General features: G+C 43.3%; 1 protein-coding gene across 22 annotated transcripts in view; it reads left to right on the forward strand.

The window, feature by feature from the left end:
- Nucleotides 1-15,995, forward strand: part of Macf1 (microtubule actin crosslinking factor 1) — a 338,997-nt gene extending 323,002 nt beyond the window's left edge. For 11 of the 22 annotated variants that reach the window (XM_041651076.1, XM_041651079.1, XM_041651081.1 and 8 more), the window contains 7 exons: nucleotides 1,520-1,537; nucleotides 4,459-4,576; nucleotides 5,577-5,645; nucleotides 10,377-10,588; nucleotides 11,084-11,194; nucleotides 13,691-13,820; nucleotides 14,442-15,995. In XM_041651076.1, coding sequence (XP_041507010.1) covers nucleotides 1,520-1,537; nucleotides 4,459-4,576; nucleotides 5,577-5,645; nucleotides 10,377-10,588; nucleotides 11,084-11,194; nucleotides 13,691-13,820; nucleotides 14,442-14,698 — 915 coding nt within the window. In that variant the 3' untranslated portion in view covers nucleotides 14,699-15,995. The remainder of the gene's footprint in view (nucleotides 1-1,519; nucleotides 1,538-4,458; nucleotides 4,577-5,576; nucleotides 5,646-10,376; nucleotides 10,589-11,083; nucleotides 11,195-13,690; nucleotides 13,821-14,441) is intronic. The other 11 variants (XM_041651093.1, XM_041651097.1, XM_041651100.1 and 8 more) reach the window with 6 other exon arrangements.
- The last annotated feature ends 3,811 nt before the right edge of the window (nucleotides 15,996-19,806 follow it).

A 19,806-nucleotide genomic window follows, 5' to 3' on the forward strand; every position in this document is an offset into this window, starting at 1 on the left:
TTCATCTGAAAAGTTACCATTTTCCAGGGAGACCATAGTTTATATTTGAGAAGATAGAAAACATTTAGCCTGGCGGTGGTGGCACACACTTTTAACCTCAGCACTTGAGAGGCAGAGATAGGAGGATCTCTGTGAGTTCGAGGCCAGCCTGGTCTACAACTGTTAGTTCCAGGACAGGCTCCAAAACTACAGAGAAACCCTGTCTTGAAAAACCAAAAAAAAAAAAAAAAAAAAGAAAGAAAGAAAAGAAAAAAAGGAAAACTTACCATTTTAGAGCTCTCATTCTCACTGCTGACCTAGGTCTTCAGGGGAGTGAGGATAAGGGACCTTGGGAAATAGTTTTATCAAGACTCATGGAGCAGAGCCTGGTAATCTTCCTGTAACCACACAAGTTGGGAGGCAAAGGCAAAAGGATCATTGTAAATTCAAGGTCAACTCTACATAGTAAGTTCCAGCTCCCCACATCTATATCACAAAATTACCTCAAATTTTTTTTAAGTAGGGATGAGGAGCTGGAGATGGTTCAGCATGTAAAGGTACTTGCCACCAAGCCTAACAACCTGGGTTCAAGTCCTAGGATCCACATGGTAAAAGGAGAAGCATACACCCAAAAAATGTCCTCTGATGTGTTTTTGCACATACACATTTTCCTTTGTTCTAATTTTTTCACTTAAAAAAGAAAGAGTGATTGCTTTATACCCAAGAACTGGTCATTGCAAACGTAAGTACTCCCACTCTCCTGGACGATGATGTGTCAAGGCCCCAGCACATTACTGTTCCTGTGCTGAGCTGGGCTACAGCTGCAACCCACATGCACTGAGGAGGTCTCCTTCTCTGGAAAGACTTGTTAGGAATGGCCAGAAGAAACAAACAGTAAAGTATACTTCTGTCTTAGCTTCTCTTGGGACTAGAGTCAGGGGTGTAGTAGAGACCTAAACCAGGTCTCCTTAACTGTTCATCAGCTTGTCAAGGAGCCCTAAAATTTCAAGAAAAAAATTATAGTTAGCAAAGAAGACTTAGATGACAATCTTCAGTTGAAAACACAGGACAATCCAGGTTCCATTAGGAACTCAAAAATGTCCTCAGAGGCTAAAGCTGTAGCTCAAGAGGAAAGTGCTTGCACAGCATGTACAAAACCCTGGGCTCACCTGTGGTTGGGATGTCCTGAGTGCACCAAGTTCTTGCTGTTTTTAGCTGAAGAGGGCAGGTAGCTCTGCCTTTTACCCAGCCCAGAGCACTTAGTAAGCTCTATCTTCAATCTTGGGTTTTGTTTTCTTGTGTTTATTTTTGTTGTTGTTTTGTTTGGAGTTATTACCAGTGAGTAAAATGGGTTGACAAAAAAAACACAAGATGGAGAGTTCAGGCTTTAGTTGTAAAATCTTTTCCGTGTCGATGCTCAGTAAGAATGTGATCAGTGTGTACTTAGATTAGTAATATGATAAAATTGCTGTGTCTTAGTGTTAACTTGACAAAAATGTTCTCTTTTTCCCCCTGCATCCTTTACTCTTACTGTCTATAGTTCTTCCTCGGCAATCAGGTACAGTGTGCCTTGCAATGTCCTTTTGGTGGATGTGGTCTTTGTAGCTGATGTTGCCTGTTCTTTGCTGTGGGGAAAGGACATAATCTTCTGGAAGCATGCCTGGGTCACATCTGGTTATCTTACCAAGTGGAGAAACTGCTAACAAAGCTATTATCACAAAGCTGTCTTATCAGCAAAAAGATACAATTTTATATTTTTTTAAAAAATGAATTTTGCCATTCCAAATTAGGCTGGCTAAAAACAATGATATTGTGCTGCACTGAGTTATTACTATTATGACTCATGAATATCAAGGCTCTGATAACATCCATTCCACCTGTAAAGAGCCTGGACTTACACTTCTGTATTTGGGGTCAGAGTACCATTGGCTTAGTTCTGATTCATTACCAATCTTTTAATACAAATTTTCTAATGTATACTTGAGTGAAAAAGTTCTGAGGATATCTTAATATTATCTAAGTACTAACTTAATAGTTGCAGGTCTTTATATTTACATTTTAAAATACAAATTATAATTTATAATGTGGAAAACGTAGTTGACTTCTGCCCAAATGAAATGAGTTCAAGTTAGATTTTCACAAAGTATTGAAAGTCTTGACTCCACTTGGCAACTCTAACCTCTGAGATTTCTTTTGAGGGTTCTTGGGTGCTGTCTCTCAAATGTGAAAGGAAGTTGCATGAATGAAATCTGACAGGAAGTTAGAAACACTAAGAGTTAATTTGAAGTCCTAAATCACTGTTAAATAAATTACTACAATAATCACTAACTACAGTAATATTCTGGGCCAGTGGGAAGAACAAAGACTAGAAAAATATAAGATTGAGAACAGTCAAGTTGGTTTTAAATAAATCCTCATGAGCTGGGCATAATATCTTCCTTATAACTGTGAAAACCTAGCTCCTTGGGAGGCAAGTTTGAAGCTAGCTTTGGAAAGTTGACGGGTCCCTGTTTCAAATTTTGAAAATAAAAATAAAAAACTAATAGTGTATCTCAGTGATAGAACATTTGCCTTACACGTCCTTAGAGTCTGTCCCCAATGCTACAACTAGTTAATAATAATTACAGTCAAGCACCCAGCTTGTGTGCTTCTGATGACTGCACCTATTAGATAGGGTCCCTTTGATGACACACTGACACCTACTCTACTACTCCATTAACCTGGGGAGGATTTGGTGAGTCGCTCTAATATTGTGAACAGAATTATGAAGTCCGTTTTATACATGTTGTAGTGGAGGCCTCAAAGGTTGCATGCCACGCTCACACAGCTGATATCATAAGAACTTAATTCCCAGTGAGAGAAGGAAACAGTGACTGGCAAGATACTGCCTGAGTTCTCTGTGGCTCTTCCCCAGACTTGTTCTGCAGGCCTCTAGAGCTGTATAGCCCCCCACTCCCTGGAGTGTTTAGTAATTCTAACAAATTAGAATCTTTCCAACAGCTTTGGGGAGATACTAAGGAAAGGCAACCCTGAGGTCAGTGGGTAACAAACTAGAGGGTTTAGTATTTCCAGACCACCCCTTCCCTTTGACTCTGGGAGCCACACAGGTGCTCATCCTTTCAGCCCTCACTTATTCAGAGAAAACCCAAAATAGCTCAGGTTACTAATGGCACATCAGGCCTGTTCCCTCCAAGGTAGGGAATAGCTGCCTTTCCAGAAAGGGTCTTTTTCCCTCCAGCTGAGAGGAGTGCTGGTTCTGCTCCACCATGCTGTCACTCGGACCACTTTGTGCAAACATTTAAGTGCTGTGGGAGACAAATGCTGTAAGCATTTGTTTTTGGAGTAAATGGCTGGGGAGGGAAGAGAAAGCACTTTCCAAGCGTCTTCCTGTGTACATAGTGCACCTGAGCCAGAGCAGCAGAGGACTGCAGAGATAACCAATAGCCACTGTTTATTATTACCGAGGAGGATGGCTGTGTGTCCTCCTCAAACGTCCTTTCTTGCAATTTCAGTTTTTCTCCCTGTTTCAAAGTTATAACTCTTCTATAACTTTGAAAATCCTAGTTAAGAGGTTAAGTCCTTCTTTTTACTTACCTGCCCCAAACAGTCTCCTTAATAGCCTTAGGAATTCTATTTCTTTGACTTTTGGTCTGGTATTTGTTTTTAAATCTTAGTATGCTTCTTTTTTTTTTTTTTTTTTTTGCTTCATTTTGGGAAAAGGTGGTGTGTACACTGGGAAGCTCCAAATATTAAGGTAGAACTGGGAAGTAGGAGATTAGGAGTGGAGACAATAAAAAACCCGTCTTACCTTTTTCTAAGGTCCAGAATGATTATTGAACACTGTTTCTAATCATGATAAGAGATTAAAATTTCTGTTTCCTCGACTAAATTTTAATTCCATCTAATCATTTATTCAGCTTGAAAATTTTTTCTCCTGGTGACATCACAATCAGAGTTCATACAGGGTTTACTTCTGAGAACCGGATGAACAGAAACCAAACTTCTTCCTAAGCTTGTAATGAGGATGCTTTGCAAGAGTCTTTTTAATGCTTGACTTAGTATTTGCTGCCATCCATTTAACTTTCCAGCACACTGTATTCAGAAGTTGATCCCCATTCTTTAAAGAAATAAATATAACAGTGTGGGGTGCTCCCTTCGGCAGAACCTTCAGAAGAATCCAAGTGAGCAAATGGATGTCCTTCTTGCCTCCTTTACCTGTGGTACAGGAGCCAGGATGTAGCCATCAGAAGCTAATTTTTATCCCAGTAGAAGGATATCATGACAGTAGCTCATAGGTAGTCTTTCTGGTTTTCTGTTCGCTGACCTTTTTCTGACAATGTAAAAATGCAAAATTGAGTTCTAAATTCTTCCCCGACTGCCACATCATTCCTGTCTGAATACAGTCTGCTTTGGGAGTGTGGGGGGAATATAAATCTACACTGAGGTGCTCCTGTTAACTGAATTTCCCCTTGATTCCAGTTTGGGGATTCTCAGCAGTTGCGGCTGGTCCGTATTCTGCGCAGCACTGTGATGGTCCGTGTTGGTGGAGGATGGATGGCCTTGGATGAGTTCTTAGTGAAAAACGATCCCTGCCGAGGTAAGGAAGCACCCCACATTACATGGAAGGATATATGATCAACCCGTACTGATTTTTCTGGGAAGCATTGATGGTGGGTCTTTCTGATTTTTGTCTTGTTATTAAGGTGTCTGATATTGTATCATCCAGCCCAGATTAGAACCCGGAGTTTCAGGTAGAAAAACCTGAAGAAGCTAAAGCTGTCAGGAAAGAACACAGGAATGAGAATTAAGAATTTGTTGGTGCCGGGCGTTGGTGGCGCACGCCTTTAATCCCAGCACTCGGGAGGCAGAGGCAGGCGGATCTCTGTGAGTTCGAGACCAGCCTGGTCTACAGAGCTAGTTCCAGGACAGGCTCCAAAGCCACAGAGAAACCCTGTCTCGAAAAAACCAAAAAAAAAAAAAAAAAAAAAAAAAAAAAGAATTTGTTGGTATCCAAGCTTTCATATTTGTGAGGTGGCAGCAGGAGATAAAGTGTTGAAAGTCATCCTCAGGTTCATAGCAAGTTCAAAACCAGCCTGAGCTAGAATGACACCCTGTCTCCAAAACAGAAAAAGAATCTATTGGATTTTACCTATTTATGTTTGTGACATTAGCACTAACCTAGAGGGAAGCCTTGTGTACACTTTAGGGCTCTTCTTAAAGCCTCTGATCCTCTAGTTTGTAATTCTTTGACTGAGACTCAGAACCCCTCCCATGCAGAGGGCTGGTGACCATCCTTAATGGGGGGAAGCTAAAGGACATATGCCTACAGCCCCACAGACGGTTGCCTAAACAAGACAGGAAAAGACAACCACCCCCAGGCAAAAGAAAACGGGAACTTAGCTTGAGCATCTGGTAGTCACAGCTGCAGCAAGGGAACAAATGGCCAGATCCCAGCTGCTACATCCTGCCCAGCCATGTCCTCTCCTTTTTCCTGTTAGAACTGCATGTGGGTACACAGGAGCCCCAGCTCTCTGTCTTCCTTGACTGGTTTCTGTGTTTCCTGCTCTGTCTTTGTGTTTACATCTTTTTTATTACAGTTCATCATCCCGGAAGTAAAATAAAGCGTTCTGATTCCAGCTCTTCGATTTCCAGTCAGTCTCCCATAGGTTGGCTTTTATGCTTTGTCCCTCTTCACCTGTCCTTTGAGAATGGCTTTGCTTCCAAAACTGTAACATCTCTTGGCTCTCTGATGTCCACTGCCTTGGCTATCTCTAATGAGATGGTATCCACAGAATTTAATACTATTTACTAAATACCTCTACATTAAGAATAAGTAAATAAAAATAAATAAATATCTCTACATAAGTACTTTACAAATAAAAACACAATTGCATCTCATATTCATCCTATGAGGTGTAGATTCTGTTATCTCCATTTTATAGAGTAGGAGCTTGAGGTATGGAAATTTTAAGTAACTTAAGGACCAGCCAGGCTTTTGAGCAGTGGTCCTGACCACCACCCTATTCTCTTGCATGTCCCCTGCGTGTTTAGTTGGTCCAGCCTGTGCAATTAGGTTATTAAAGCTTATTCATAAACTAAGCAAAAATAAATGTTTGCAGTACAGTTACATAACTTCTTTGGGAGTAGTTTTTAATCATTCTGAAAGATTTAGAGAAACCTATAGGGTATGGTTCTCACATGAGTATATGAGTATCTATAAATTTCTTCTCTTTGATTCATTCTGCATCTACTCCAACAAGCCAGAATAATAGCTGGGGAGTAAATGATTGCTCAGAAGTTTTTAAATTTGAGTTTTATTTAGTTTTAGTATTTAATTTTATCATGAACCAGTGTCCTTGATTTAAGAATCTTTTCACTGCTTTAAATGAGGAACAACATACACATCTTTTTAACCTTATCTCTGTAAAAACAACAAAACAGTGTTCTCTAAATCTACCATGGTCCCATTTTTCCCATCGTGTAAAAAGTTAGGCTAAGCAACAGCGGCGCTGCATGTGGCATTTATAACCCCTGGTTGCCTGTTTGCTGCCTGCTCTATTCACAAGCTGCCGGCTGGAAGAATACTGCCTGCTTGATCTTCCTCAGTAAAAATCGGAAACCCAAGGACATTTGGGAGGGCAGTCTAGTAGCTATTTTCTGTGGGAACTGGTGGCCCTCTTCTTCATCTTTCAGAGCAAAGGTAAGACACTCCAGGTCTCCAAGAATGCCACCTTGCAGCTTGGCGATCAACTTCTGTCCATTGACTGAAATAGAACTTACCGGCAGCTTTCAGTAGCTGCCATCAGTGGGCAAAATCTTGTCCTGTCAGAACAGTGCTAGAAAAACACCCAAGGGCTAGAGGGCCTAGCAGGAAGCTGGAGGGACATCAAGACGATAAGTTACTTGCTGGGCTGGTAGTATTTGCTGTAATTCCAGTATTTAAGGCAGAAGAAGAAGGATCAAGAATGGTAGCCTAAGCTACATAGTAAGACCGACCCTTCATCAAAAAATAGACAGAGTGGATAAGGACCTATCCAGGGCTTCTGTAGGGCCAACTGCTATTGTAGTCTTTGTGCCTGTGAACTATAGAAGATAACATACTGAGGACATCATAGAATAAGTGACAAGATTATTAATCCCAAATCTTTTGTTACTTCTTTTACATAGCTACTGAAATGATAAACAATCTCAAATCATAGCCGGGCGGTGGTAGCGCAGGCCTTTAATCCCAGCACTCGGGAGGCAGAGGCAGGTGGATCTCTGTGAGTTCGAGACCAGCCTGGTCTACAGAGCTAGTTCCAGGACAGGCTCCAAAGCCACAGAGAAACCCTGTCTCGAAAAACCAAAAAAAAAAAAAAAAAAAAAAAAAAAAAAATCTCAAATCATGTGTTGGTTTAGCCAAACTTAAAAAAATAATCATATTCCACTAAAGATGGGTTTGCTGTTTCTACAGTTTTCTGATACTGCCATAGTGGGTCTTGTTTGTCTTTGTGCAAAGATCATACATAAGGCTTTGGGTGGAGATAAAAACAGTGCTGCTAGGTCTAGTGAGATGAGATGGTTCAGCAGATAAAGGCACTTGATACCAAGCTTGATGCCTGGACCCACACAGTGGAAGGAGAAAACTGACCCCAAAGTGTTCCTCCCACTTACACATGCACACTGTGCCGTTTTTCTGCTCTTAGAAACCGGTACACCTGTGCCTAATGTACTGTGTATATTTTAAAGGGTTAGCTGTTACTTCCCTCAGCTAGTAAAGATCTAGAAATCATTTATGGAGATTTTAAAAGGTGGTTTTCAGGACTGGAGAAATGGCTGGGTCAGCAGTTAAGAGCATATAATGCCCTTTTAGAGGATCAGAGTTCAGTTCCCACCCACATTAGGAGACTTACAACTGCCTATAAGTCAAGCTCCAGAGGATCCTAATGCTCTCTTCTGTCTTCTGTGAGCACCTGCATTCATGTGCACACAGACATTCTCAGTCTCGCTCCCTCTCTCCCTTCCTCCCCCCCTCTCTCTCTCTCTCTCTCTCTCACACACACACACACACACACACACACACACACACACACAAGTAAAAATAAGGAGCTAGAGATCCTGCTCTGCAGCTGGAGTTAACTCTTACAGAGGACACAGCGTTTTCAGTTCCCAGAACTCATCTGATGGCTCTGTTTCTAGGGGATTCCCCTCTTCTGACCTCCACAGTCATTAGACACACATATACCTATACGTATATGCAGACAAGGCACTTGTACCCATCCTAAAAATACTTGGCTTAGAACTTTGTGTGTGGGTGTGCACACATGTGCAAGTGTGCACCCATTGAACCAGAGTTTAATTAGGGTTACTGAAGGAGCATAGACAACAAGTGGTTACACCTCTGAAGAAAATGTCTCCCCCTCCCCCAGAAAAGCTACTTGTATAAATTTATCCTTAGGAAGTGTCAGAATATGTACAAAAATATTTTAGAAGCTGTATTTTTAAAACTTAACAAACTAGAAATGCAGCATTTAACCAGTAAAGTGACATATATGATGAAATTATACCTTGAAGTTAGGTGGAATTTAACATGAGAGACACAGGAAATGGAGGTATGGTCCTGATATTTTTGCATTAAAAGTATGTATACAGTCGCTCAGAGAAATGAAGATATGCCAGTATGTTAATCATGATGTGCCTGCTATAGGCCATAAGAATGAGCAACTTTTGTTTTTGTTAGAGAAAGGGTGCAGGTGTGCTAAAGCTTGTAAAAACCAAAGGCTGGCATTGGGATATCTCACTAAACCCGGAGCTTTCTGTTTGGACTAGGCTGACTACCCAGTGAGCCCCCAGGATCTGCTTACCCCTCTCCGTAGCTCTGGAGTTACAGGTGCACACCTCCATACCTGGTGTTTACTTGGCTTCTGGAGCTCCAAGGAGGTCTTGTTATGAGTAGACCTTTACCCAGCAAATGCCATGGAGATAAGCTGATGTGGGTGATGCCTTAAAGAGAATGGCCAGGAATGTCATGGAGGCAGGGTAAAGAGAATAGCTAACAAACAGGCTACCTCTGCTGTGACTTAACCAGTCTTTGTAGGCTCTTCCATTCCTTTGTCTACTGAGATAAAGATGCTTCTGAAAATCGATTGTAGTATTGCATGTGGTAATACTGTATAAATTGTAGTGTGGGGAGGAATATAATCTTATCATTCTGTTACTATAGATTGTCCTCTTTATGTTTGGTGAGATGGAATTTTGCTCCCTTTGCCCAAGCTAGTCTCAAACTCATGGGCTGAAGCATCTTCCTTGCCTCAGTCTATGAAGTACTCGTTCATGCTACCACCTGCCTATTGCCTTTTCTAAAACATTTTAAATGTGGCTGTCCCCAACTAGTTACCATTCCCAAGGCTTCCTCTTGTATCCTCTGATGATTTTTTTTCTTCCCTCAGGCAGTATGTTTAGAAGGGAACTATCAAATGTTTACTCAATTAGAACTCCTCTACTGCCTGCTAAATAGGTATAATACAGTCTTAAAATGAACCGTCTAGAGTAGACAAGCAGGTCCAGGGTTACTACAGGGCATTGTCCAGTGAGAAATCAAAGGATCTTTTCAGGAGGAAGTATTTCTTTTAAATTAGCGGTGTCTTTAACACCAACATTTGTTCTGACTGTACTTGATAGCTCTGACTGCATCTGTATTTGAAGGTCTGGTCTCACAGCTCCAGAAGACCCTGAAGTAGCACTGGTTAGCCTTCACTACTATTCCCAAGTCTTCCCCTTCAAGTTCCTCTCCTGCTGCAGTCGCTCTTCCAGCTTTCTGCTGCTCTCAGCTTTTTACCTAACAGATTCTCACCCGCAGTTTTGTGCATGGTCTTGGTCTTTCTCTCTCCTTACATGTTTACTTCTTAAAGAATCTGTCCTCATCTTTACTGTCCTGGCTTCCTGGACCCCTTTCATTAGGATTGTTATCAACAGAATTCAAATGGAAGAGTCTTGATGCCACTTTTCTCCACTATATCATTACCGTATGTCTTGCAAAAATTCAGCAAAAAGTACACATGTCTATGAGAGAGAAAACAGGAGTTTGATTAAGGTCAGAGGCTTGTGTCCTATTGCATCTGTGTCTCCTTGGCAGCTACAGTTTGCTTACCCCAGGGGATAGCAGCAAAGCCAGATGATGACAGCAGAGTGGGTGGTCCTCTGTTGATAGGCTTGCTCGTTAGAGCAAGCTAAGATCTTAGCCCGTGTATCTGCTGTGGGTCAGAACATGACAAAGCTGTTTTTAAAGAATCCATAGGTGGTATAAAACCTATGCATACCCTACTGTTATTGTGGGGTCAAGCAACTGTATGACTATCCAAGATACATTTTTAAGATAATTGACTATATGCATGTATGTATGTTTGTTTTCTTTTTAGCACGAGGCAGAACTAACATAGAGCTTCGAGAAAAATTCATCCTGCCAGAAGGGGCATCCCAGGGAATGACTCCATTCCGATCACGGGGTCGAAGGTCCAAGCCTTCTTCCCGAGCAGCTTCTCCCACCCGTTCCAGCTCAAGTGCTAGTCAGAGTAATCACAGCTGTACGTCCATGCCTTCTTCTCCAGCCACCCCAGCGAGCGGGACCAAGGTGTGTGCTGACCTCCTTTGTGCTGTCCTTTCCCATTCCCACCTTGGTAGATGTTCATTGATGGGCAGCCCCTGAGAAGACTAGCAAGGAAAAGAACATAAAAATGTAGAGCAACTCTGCCCAAACCCCCACAGTGCACAGATCACCACTCTTGAGGGATTTTGTAAAATGCATATTCAGGCTGGTTATATCAGAAATGATTCTTCCATCTTACTCCCATTTTGAGTTGGAGCTTGTCCAGAGTTAAGTCACTGGTTTGGAAAGTCTAGGTACTGTCTGTGCAGCTGGACTGACAGATGAGCTTGTTGGTACAGCGAGCTATAGGTGAAGAATATCTTTCTACCTGCTCCATCTCGGCCTATTGGACTTACGTGTATTTTATTTGTTTCTGTTTCTTTAAAATTTAGTGTTGTCGTCCCCCTCCCCCAATTTACTCCCTTTTCTGTTCGATTTTTCAATTGTTCCCGCCCTTCCCTTTGGATTTCCATTCCACAGACTCCACTTCAGTTCTCTCGCTGTTATGACAAACCCTGGTTGGTAAACAGTAAAGCTGGCACACATGTCAGGGACAGCCATTGTCCTGACCTCCAGCTCCTCAGCCCTGAGGTAGAGTATGGCTTTGCTGAGTGGGACACGGTCATGAAGAGGCCCTCACTCATGCCAAGAACCAGCCCAGCTCTTTTTCCTGACATGAGGCCAAAGTCTCTTCCATCTTTGGGGTGCTTGCTGACACAGCTGATTGATCGAGTTGACCGAGTGTTTTCAGGAGTTTCTAACTCGGATTCACAAAATTGGAGATGAGTAAGAGATGCCTAAAACAAGATTGCTTGGCAGTTTATAAGTTTTTAAGCATAACATTTGTTCAGGATGACAGTCATTCCTGGCTGTTTGTTTGTTGACAGTACTTGTAATAGGTCTCTTGAAATCTCCAAATGTCAGCTACATAGACGAGTTATAAACACCTGAAAGTAAACCACAGCGCATGTTCATCAATGTTCTATGTGTTTAGAACAGGAGAATGATTTGCAAGACCCCTCCCTAGGGTGGTTGGTGCTGCCACATGGGTCCAAGGCATGGGTGCTATCTACTCCAGTCAAGCACAGTTTCCCTACAAGTGGCCACTGCTCTGGGGCTCCAGTTCCACCTTCTTGGTTCCTTGGCTTAGGTAGCTTTGATTTAAATATACATACCAACAGTTAAGCATGTTCACATAGAGCCATTAAAATACCTGAACACTTTTGGAGGAAGAGTGTTTGAGAATCAAAACATGGGTAGGTGTTGTAGCACACACCTATAATCCCAGCACTTAGAAGGCTGAGGCCGTAGGTCTGATCTCAAAGCCCATGTGGACCATGTATTGAGAGCCTGCCTCTAAAGAGGAAAAGAAAAAAGCTGAAACAAAACCTGGGCAGAGGGGCTGTGCACTAGCAGCATATTTTGCCATCTCTCAGCCCTTGCAGAGAATGTTGGGCTCTAACCCTCCGAGCACGGTGCCATCTTTGCTTGAGCACAGAAGCCAGGGCCGTGAATGAACAGCCGCTTGTGGACTTATCCCACTCCCGGGTCAAACTCCAGCTGAGAACTTGTGGTCTCAACTTAAGATCCGGCTGACTGCCCGAGAACCTAAGATTTAGCTTGCCCTTGCTTTTTTTCCCCTGATTTCCAGCTCCGTTGAAATCCCAGATGTGGAAAGTGTCAGTGTTGCTCATGACACAGACTCCATAGGACTCTGAGATGTCCCTTTTTGTCTTATCTTACAATATAACCCTTCATTGCAAGTTCTTTACTCATCGGTACTCTGTGGCCAGGCCAGGCCCTAAATTAGAACACCAGTCCAGAAGCGCCAGATCTGTGAGCTCCAGGCAGCAGTGCTCGGGAAAGATAGCTCTTGGAACTGGTGCTGCTCCTCCTGGTGGCCAGGAGAGTTCCTGCTTGAGTATCAATCACTTCCTGTCGCTTTTGCTTTTTCTTTGTGAAGAAATTCAACCTGCACAATGAGATGGGGTGCTTTACTCTCTTATGTATATAAGCATCTTAAAGGTTCTGGAAAACAATTTACCCAACTTACTTCAAGGAAAAAACTAGAATTGTATACCATGTCATAGTAATATTTAAAACAGACTTTAAAATGTTCTTTCTCTACAGTATGATATTTTTAAAAATCACATAAGGAAATGCAGCAATAGCAGCAGTTATAAGATGCAACTCTTATTCAGGTTAGGCTTATTCAGCAAGGTGGGATGGAGTCCTTTTTAGCCACATAATTGTAGGTGCAAAGATGTGAAAGTACATCAATAAAACAAAAGCTTCTGCTTTTATGGAACTAATGCTTTAATGTGGGACAAAGAGGCCATGAGCAGATATGTACATCAGGTGTAAAAATGCTATCCTTAAAAGCAGAAACACAGAGTGGAAGAAAGCTTCGACCCTCTCAACATAGCCCTGAGGTACATGGTCTAAGCCAAGCATGTGTTTGCAGAGGAAGGTTATTGTACAGTAACAGTGTGGGCTCAGTTAAGAACAAGGGGACGAGACTTCCCAGGATATAGAGCAAATAGCAGGGAGGCCCAGACAGCTAAGATGGCTGAACCAGAAGGGTGTGTGATAGAAATGGAGAGACCGGATCCATCCCTCATCTCCTGAGGGTCTCATGAAGAGATCTTGACATCTGTTGCATGTGCTGATGGCAGGTGGCTGCTGCTTGGATTGCTGCCCCAGCACCCTGGGACACAGGCTATTCGAGTTTCTCTTCTTGTTACCCAGCATTCATTTGTAGCTGTGATGTCTTACTAATTGAAGATCTCACATTTCTAGGGAGATTGATGAGCAGGATAACAGCACTGAAAGGCCGCCATTCCTAGAGAATAGCAGGCATTAGAAGACACTCCGAAGGTTTTAATTGGACCTCGAAACCTCTTCTTGAGAATATTTTTTCAAAAATCTATGATCTAGGGCATTTTGTGAATTGATCTTTGTTTTCCTGGACTTTTAATTTGCTTTTTCAAATGGTTGTCTATAAAGAGACATTATATTTTAAATAGGCAATATAATTACATACTTATCAAGGATTTTATCAAGTAAATATGACCTTTTATTTTGAAGGTTATTCCATCGACAGGCAGCAAGCTGAAACGGCCAACACCAACTTTCCATTCTAGCCGGACATCCCTTGCTGGCGACACCAGCAATAGCTCTTCTCCAGCTTCCACAGGTGCCAAAACTAACCGGGCAGGTAAGTACCCACCATACCCAGGGCTGAGGATGGAAGGAATAGCCCAGCTGCTTTGAATTGGGCAATGTCAGCCTCTCGGGAGCCAGTGTTAGGATGAGCCCTTGATGTCCTGCCCAGAAAGACACTTGCACTCTTTGGGCAGCCATTGCTTTTCTTGTCAGTGCAGCGAACTCTGACCTCCTACACTCAACACTGGAGCTAATGCAAACTGTTAGCAACTTTCCCAGGGTGCCATGTTTTTATGACTGCTAGTGAACTGGGGAAGTGGAAGCTGGCTGACTGCAACTCCTCCTGGGAACCTAAAAATTGACCTCTTAGTTCTCCACCTGCACCTCCGTTTGCCATCTGCTCACATATGCTGCAACCTCATCCTTCACCTCCCTGAGCCATGGTGACCGAGCAGCTTTGCTTTCTGCTGCTCAGGGTGACAGGGAGCCTCACAAACCAGACCGGGCTCACTGCCTGCTGTGCTGATGAAGTATGGGTCCGGAATGGCGTGGTTTCCCCCAGGGCCACTCAGCAAATCAAGTGCTATTAGCAGCAACCTCTTGGCCTCCGGTCACTTGTGTTTCCATAGCATGCCTTCTCCATTAAATCCCCTGCTTTACTCTTCAATTCCAGACCCTAAAAAGTCCGCCAGCCGTCCTGGGAGTCGGGCTGGAAGCCGGGCCGGGAGTCGAGCCAGCAGCCGGAGAGGAAGCGATGCCTCTGACTTTGACCTTCTAGAGACTCAGTCAGCTTGTTCAGACACTTCTGAGAGCAGCGCTGCAGGGGGCCAGGGCAGCTCCAGAAGAGGGCTCACCAAACCTTCCAAAATCCCAACCATGTCTAAGAAGACCACCACTGCCTCCCCCAGGACTCCGGGTCCCAAGCGATAACACTGTACAAGCACCCCATACCATATCCACTTTGAATCCTGCTCCATACATTGGGTGTATATTTATTCTGAACGGGAGAAGTTATATTGTTAAAATTGTAAAAGAATAATTGTGTTATGAAGCTGCCTTATTTTTTTTTCCTTTTTGTAAGTTACTATTTTCATGTGAATATTTATGTAGATAAAATTTGCCTCCTGGTAACCCTGTAATGGATGGGGCCCAGAGATGAAATATTTGAGAAAAACAAAAGGTCAAGACGTAAATGTGTATTAAAAAGAAAAGCCTAAATAGGGTTCATGTGGCGCAGGGTTGTAAACCTGCTTTATCTTTTAGGAGTATTCCTAAATGCATCTTTATAAACTTAACTTGCTATATCAGCAAGATAAATTATATTAAAAAATAAGAATTCCGCAATGTTTAAGGAACTCTTCTTTTTAAATCACAGACACCTCAATTAGCAAGAACTAAGGAGAGGGCACTTAAGATTGCATTTCCATTGTTCTACTGTCATGGAAGTTTAGCTGAAGAGACAGAACCTCATCTAGATAGCTTTTGCATATGATACCGCAAAGAGTTCATTGCAATACTGTCTTAAAATAAAGTCTCAGTACTGGGTGTTAAAGGCACATAGCTGCTAGGATTCAGGGGTAAAAGGAAACTTCAGAACATTGGGGTTTTAAACTGATTTGTAACAACTGTCCAGCCTAGCCATCAGTAACTCCTGTGCTCACCAGGCCCCAGGCCCTGGTGAGGGAGACTCCTTGGTGGCACTGTGAATTACAAATTTGTTTATCTGCTTTTTTCTTTCTTTTTTCTTTTCTTTTCCTGCTATTTATTTAATACGATCAACCTCCCACAAACTGAGGAATGAATTCCATAAGCCTATTTTGAAATGTGGACCTAAGACAAACACTTGCTCATCCTTTGACGGAGTTCACCAGCACACCTGTTCACCAGTCCCGTTTGCTTCCGTCTTTTTGTGTGTAATAAAGTCAGCTGACCAAGTGACCATGAAGGGGGGCTGTCAGGGGCTCCTATTTTTTAGCTGCTGTTCCTCGTCAGCTCGGACCATGTTGCTGTGTGATTATCTCAATTGGTTTTAATTGAGGCAGAAATTGAAGCTCTACCAATGAACTGTTTAAAAACAAGACACACTTTTGTATTAAAATTGCTTGCGGTAACAAATGTTTTGTAATTCCTGGCTTTATTCTGAACCACTACTTTATATTTAAATGTTACCCCTAAGGCATAAAAATGTTGTAGTACTTATTCAACAAGAGTTTTCTTGATGAAAAAAAAAATCATAGAACTCATTACTTTTTTCTTTGTTTTATCCTTGTTAATTTTAACAAGGCACCAAGTGAGTGGGATGTTTTCTCCAAGCTATGTAGGGACACTGTCCACGTATGGGGTGGGCAAACTTCCCACAGTAGGATGACACTCCTGTGACCTGATGGAACTTCACAAGCCCGAGTAGTGACCCTGCTAACCTGAGACCGCTGTTGAGGATGGACACAAGTGGACACACAGGGCTGTGGCACAGAAAGAACTTGATTCTGCTGAACTAGCTGATTGGTTGGCACCATAAAGAGCTGATTGCAGGGTGGGTGATCATAGACTGGCCCACCCCTTCCCACAGTGGCCAGATGATAACATGTCGCCTGGTGCTTACCTAGACAGAGTTGCAGTTATATAAATCCTTCACTATTTGAATTTACTAGTTTGCCCACATGGTCCACAGTGGACAAGGACAAGGAATAGCCACTCTGAGGCCCTCGTGCTGGTTTCCAGACTTGTGAAGGAAGAAAACACTACCTGATTATTGGGGAAGATGGGTCAGGTGAAGTTGAACCCACTGGATGTCTCCTCTCGGTCCCGGAAGGCAGCCCATTCCAATCCCTTTGTTTTCTAGATGGAGAAGCAAGTGTATTCAGGACTCTGATGTGAAGCCTGGTGGATGCTTCTGGGGACGAGTCTTGGGCTCCTGTGCTAGTGTGATGCCTCTGCTCCTTCCAGTCCTTAGCTGGCCCTGGCATGACTACAACCAGCTACTGACTTGAATAATGAGGGGTTCAAACTCAGATCTGTGTTCTTACCCTTTAAGCCACATGCCCCTCTTAAATTCTAGAATTTGGCAAAGTTGTAAATGCATGTTTGCCAAAGCTACATAAGGTCACATGTTCAGACTGAAGGAAATACATAGCCTGATGTGTTCCACACTTACTCCTTTCATGGAATTGGATGACCTGAAAGCTGTTGGCCTGGGTTTGGAGAGTTGGCTCAGTCATTAAGAGCATTTGCTGCCCTTGGAGAAGACTTCGTTCAGTTCTCAGCATCCATGTAGTGGCATACAAACACCTGTAAGTCCAGCTGCAGGGAATCTTCTGGTTTCCTTGCATAACATGCACATACACACATGCTACATGTACTCATAATCTTCTGGGGCTGAAGAGAAGCTAAGATCATTTATTACTCTTCCAAAGAACCTGGGTTTGTTCCCAGAACCCTTATCAGGCTGCCTCTGTAGGCATCTGCACTCATGTGTACATACCTACATGTGACACACAGACCTATTCATTTTGGGTTTTTTGTTGTTGTTGTTGTTATTTTTTTTTTTTTTTGATTTTCAAGACAGGGTTTCTCCGTAGCTTTTGGTTCCTGTCCTGGAACTAGCTCTTCTAGACCAGGCTGGCCTCAAACTCACAGAGATCCGCCTGCCTCTGCCTCCTGAGTGCTGGAATTAAAGGCGTGCGCCACCACCGCCTGGCTCTCATTTTGGTTTTGAGACAAGGTCCTACTATATAGTCTTGGCTGTCATGGAACTCACTAGGTAGACCATGCTGGTCTTGCGTTGCCTCTGCCTCCCAAGTGCTGGGGTTAAAGTCATATGCTACAACCAGCTTTACATACACATAATTTAAATAGATTTGTTTTTAGTTTAAAATCTTTTTCTGAAAAAACTGTTGGAATTTAGTGTAAGATATTGTTTTCATCCTAATTGGCTTCTGCCTCCTGATGCCCAGCAGCATCTTTCCCTCCAGGGTAGACTGTCTGCTCTTACTATCTTTCCAGGAGACTTAGGTTCTAAGTATTCAGTGAAGCTCAGCTGGCCTGTGGGGTGGGGAGTACTTGGAGAGGTGGCTCGGGACTTAAGAGCATATACTGTTCTGGCAGGTCTTGAGCTACGTTCCTAGTACCCACATAGGATAAGGAATTCAATGCTTTAGCTTCTAAGGACATAAGCACTCATGTGTGCGTGCACACAATTAAATCTTAAAAACAAAACCAGAAACTGGTGATGGTGCATACCTTCAATCCCAGCAAAGGCAGACAGATTTCTGTGAGTTCCAGGCCACCCTGGTATAAAACACTAGTTCCAGGACAACCAAGGCTGCACAGAAAAACCCTGGAGAGAGGGAGAGGGAGGGAGGGAGGGAGGAAGGGAGGGAGAGAGGGAGAGAGAGAGGGAGAGGGAGGGAGAGGGAGAGAGAGAGAGAGAGAGAGAGAGAGAGAGAGAGATAAACAGGGAACTGTGTAAGGCATGGGAAATAGACAAGAAAGAGGCTTAAAATACTGCAGAGGTTGACAAGGTGGATCAGCAGGAAAGGTGCTGGCCACACATGCCTGAAGACCTACTCCCTTTAATCCCCAGAACCCACAAAAAGGTTGGAAACAGCTTCCACAAAATCATCCTCTAACCTCTACACGAGCCTCTTCCCCATAATAACAGTTCTGAGATGTGATTTAAAAAAAAAAAAATACATGTTTGATGGCCAGTGAGAGGGTTCAGCAAACAAAGGTGCTTTCCACCAAGGCTAAAGACCTGAGCTCAATCAGAGCCCACATGGTAAGAGAAGACCAGCTATTCCCACAAGTTGTTTTCTGACCACACACGTTACACACATGCATGTTGCACACACATTCGACATAAATGATACAATTTTTGTGCCTGCTGAAGCTTTATATCGACAGCTAACGTTTATGGGATGCTTGCCAGCATTCCATACATTACAGAGAACTTTACGCTAGATAGTTCTCACGACACATCCCAATTCTATGATCTTGAATCCCCCCTAAGGATAAAGTTGAGTATCTTAGCAAAATCACAGTCGGCAGGTGAGCCAGAAAGCCCACACTTTGACACTACTTTCTCTAAGAAACGAGCCACCTTAGACTTTCTGCTGTTCTGGGGTTCCACTGAGGAACCCTTCTCTTCCCAGCATCCCGGGCTCTACCCTTTCAGAACTGTCACCAGCCTCTGGAGGAGGAACAGCTTTTATTCTGCCTTTGAAATTACCATGTTCACAGATGGTCAGCCCTGCTATATATAGTGGGAACTACTCAAAGGTGGAGTCTTGGGTCAGGGCCCAGTAGAGCAGCCCACCATGACTGTTAAACAGAATTTTTAGTGGAGGCTGTTGGGTGACTGGCTAAACCCTGTTTCAGTTTACAAGAAGTAGGTAGCTAGCTCCTAAGCTGAGATAAATGACCCCCCACCCGCCCACCCAAGAACCAGTTCCAGGCTGGGCTGTGTGTAGTAAGTAGCCTGGCAGTCTAGCCTTGCCTAGAATGAATGCAAGCTGAGACTTACAGGTGGGTGGAAGGTTCTTGGTGGTATGGTGTGGCGTTTGGTGCATAGGGCACCCAGAGTTGAGAGGGGACCAGGGGGGAACTGTGGGTAGGAGACTCAAGCTCCTGAACAAAAATAATATGGAGAACATCTCACTGCCTTCTCCAGTCGCCAAGCCCTATGGATTCAGCCTCTCACTTCACCCTGTCATATTAGAGACCCATTGTCAGTCCCTCCTCTATTACGACATCTGTCTCCAACTTCAGCCCCTGTCTTGTCTCCCTGCCACCCACACGCCCCTCAACATTCTAGTTCTAACCTCAGTGTGGGCAGTTTCAAAGGCTACTTGGCAGCATCGTCCTTAGAAGGCCAGCATTTTCCCCTTTTCTCCCTTCTTTCTATTCTCACTCTCCTCTTCCTTGTTCTGCTTGCTTTTGTTTGGAGATGAGGTCTGACTGAGGAGCTGTGAAGCCAGCCCTCGCCTTCTGGAACCGCATAAACGATTCCTGCCTTGAGTTCGCAGTGAGCAGTGATCTTC

Source organism: Microtus oregoni, unplaced genomic scaffold, assembly GCF_018167655.1.
Source record: "Microtus oregoni isolate MIOR12 unplaced genomic scaffold, Mior012 000005F_ref0000423, whole genome shotgun sequence".
NCBI lineage: Eukaryota > Metazoa > Chordata > Mammalia > Rodentia > Cricetidae > Microtus > Microtus oregoni.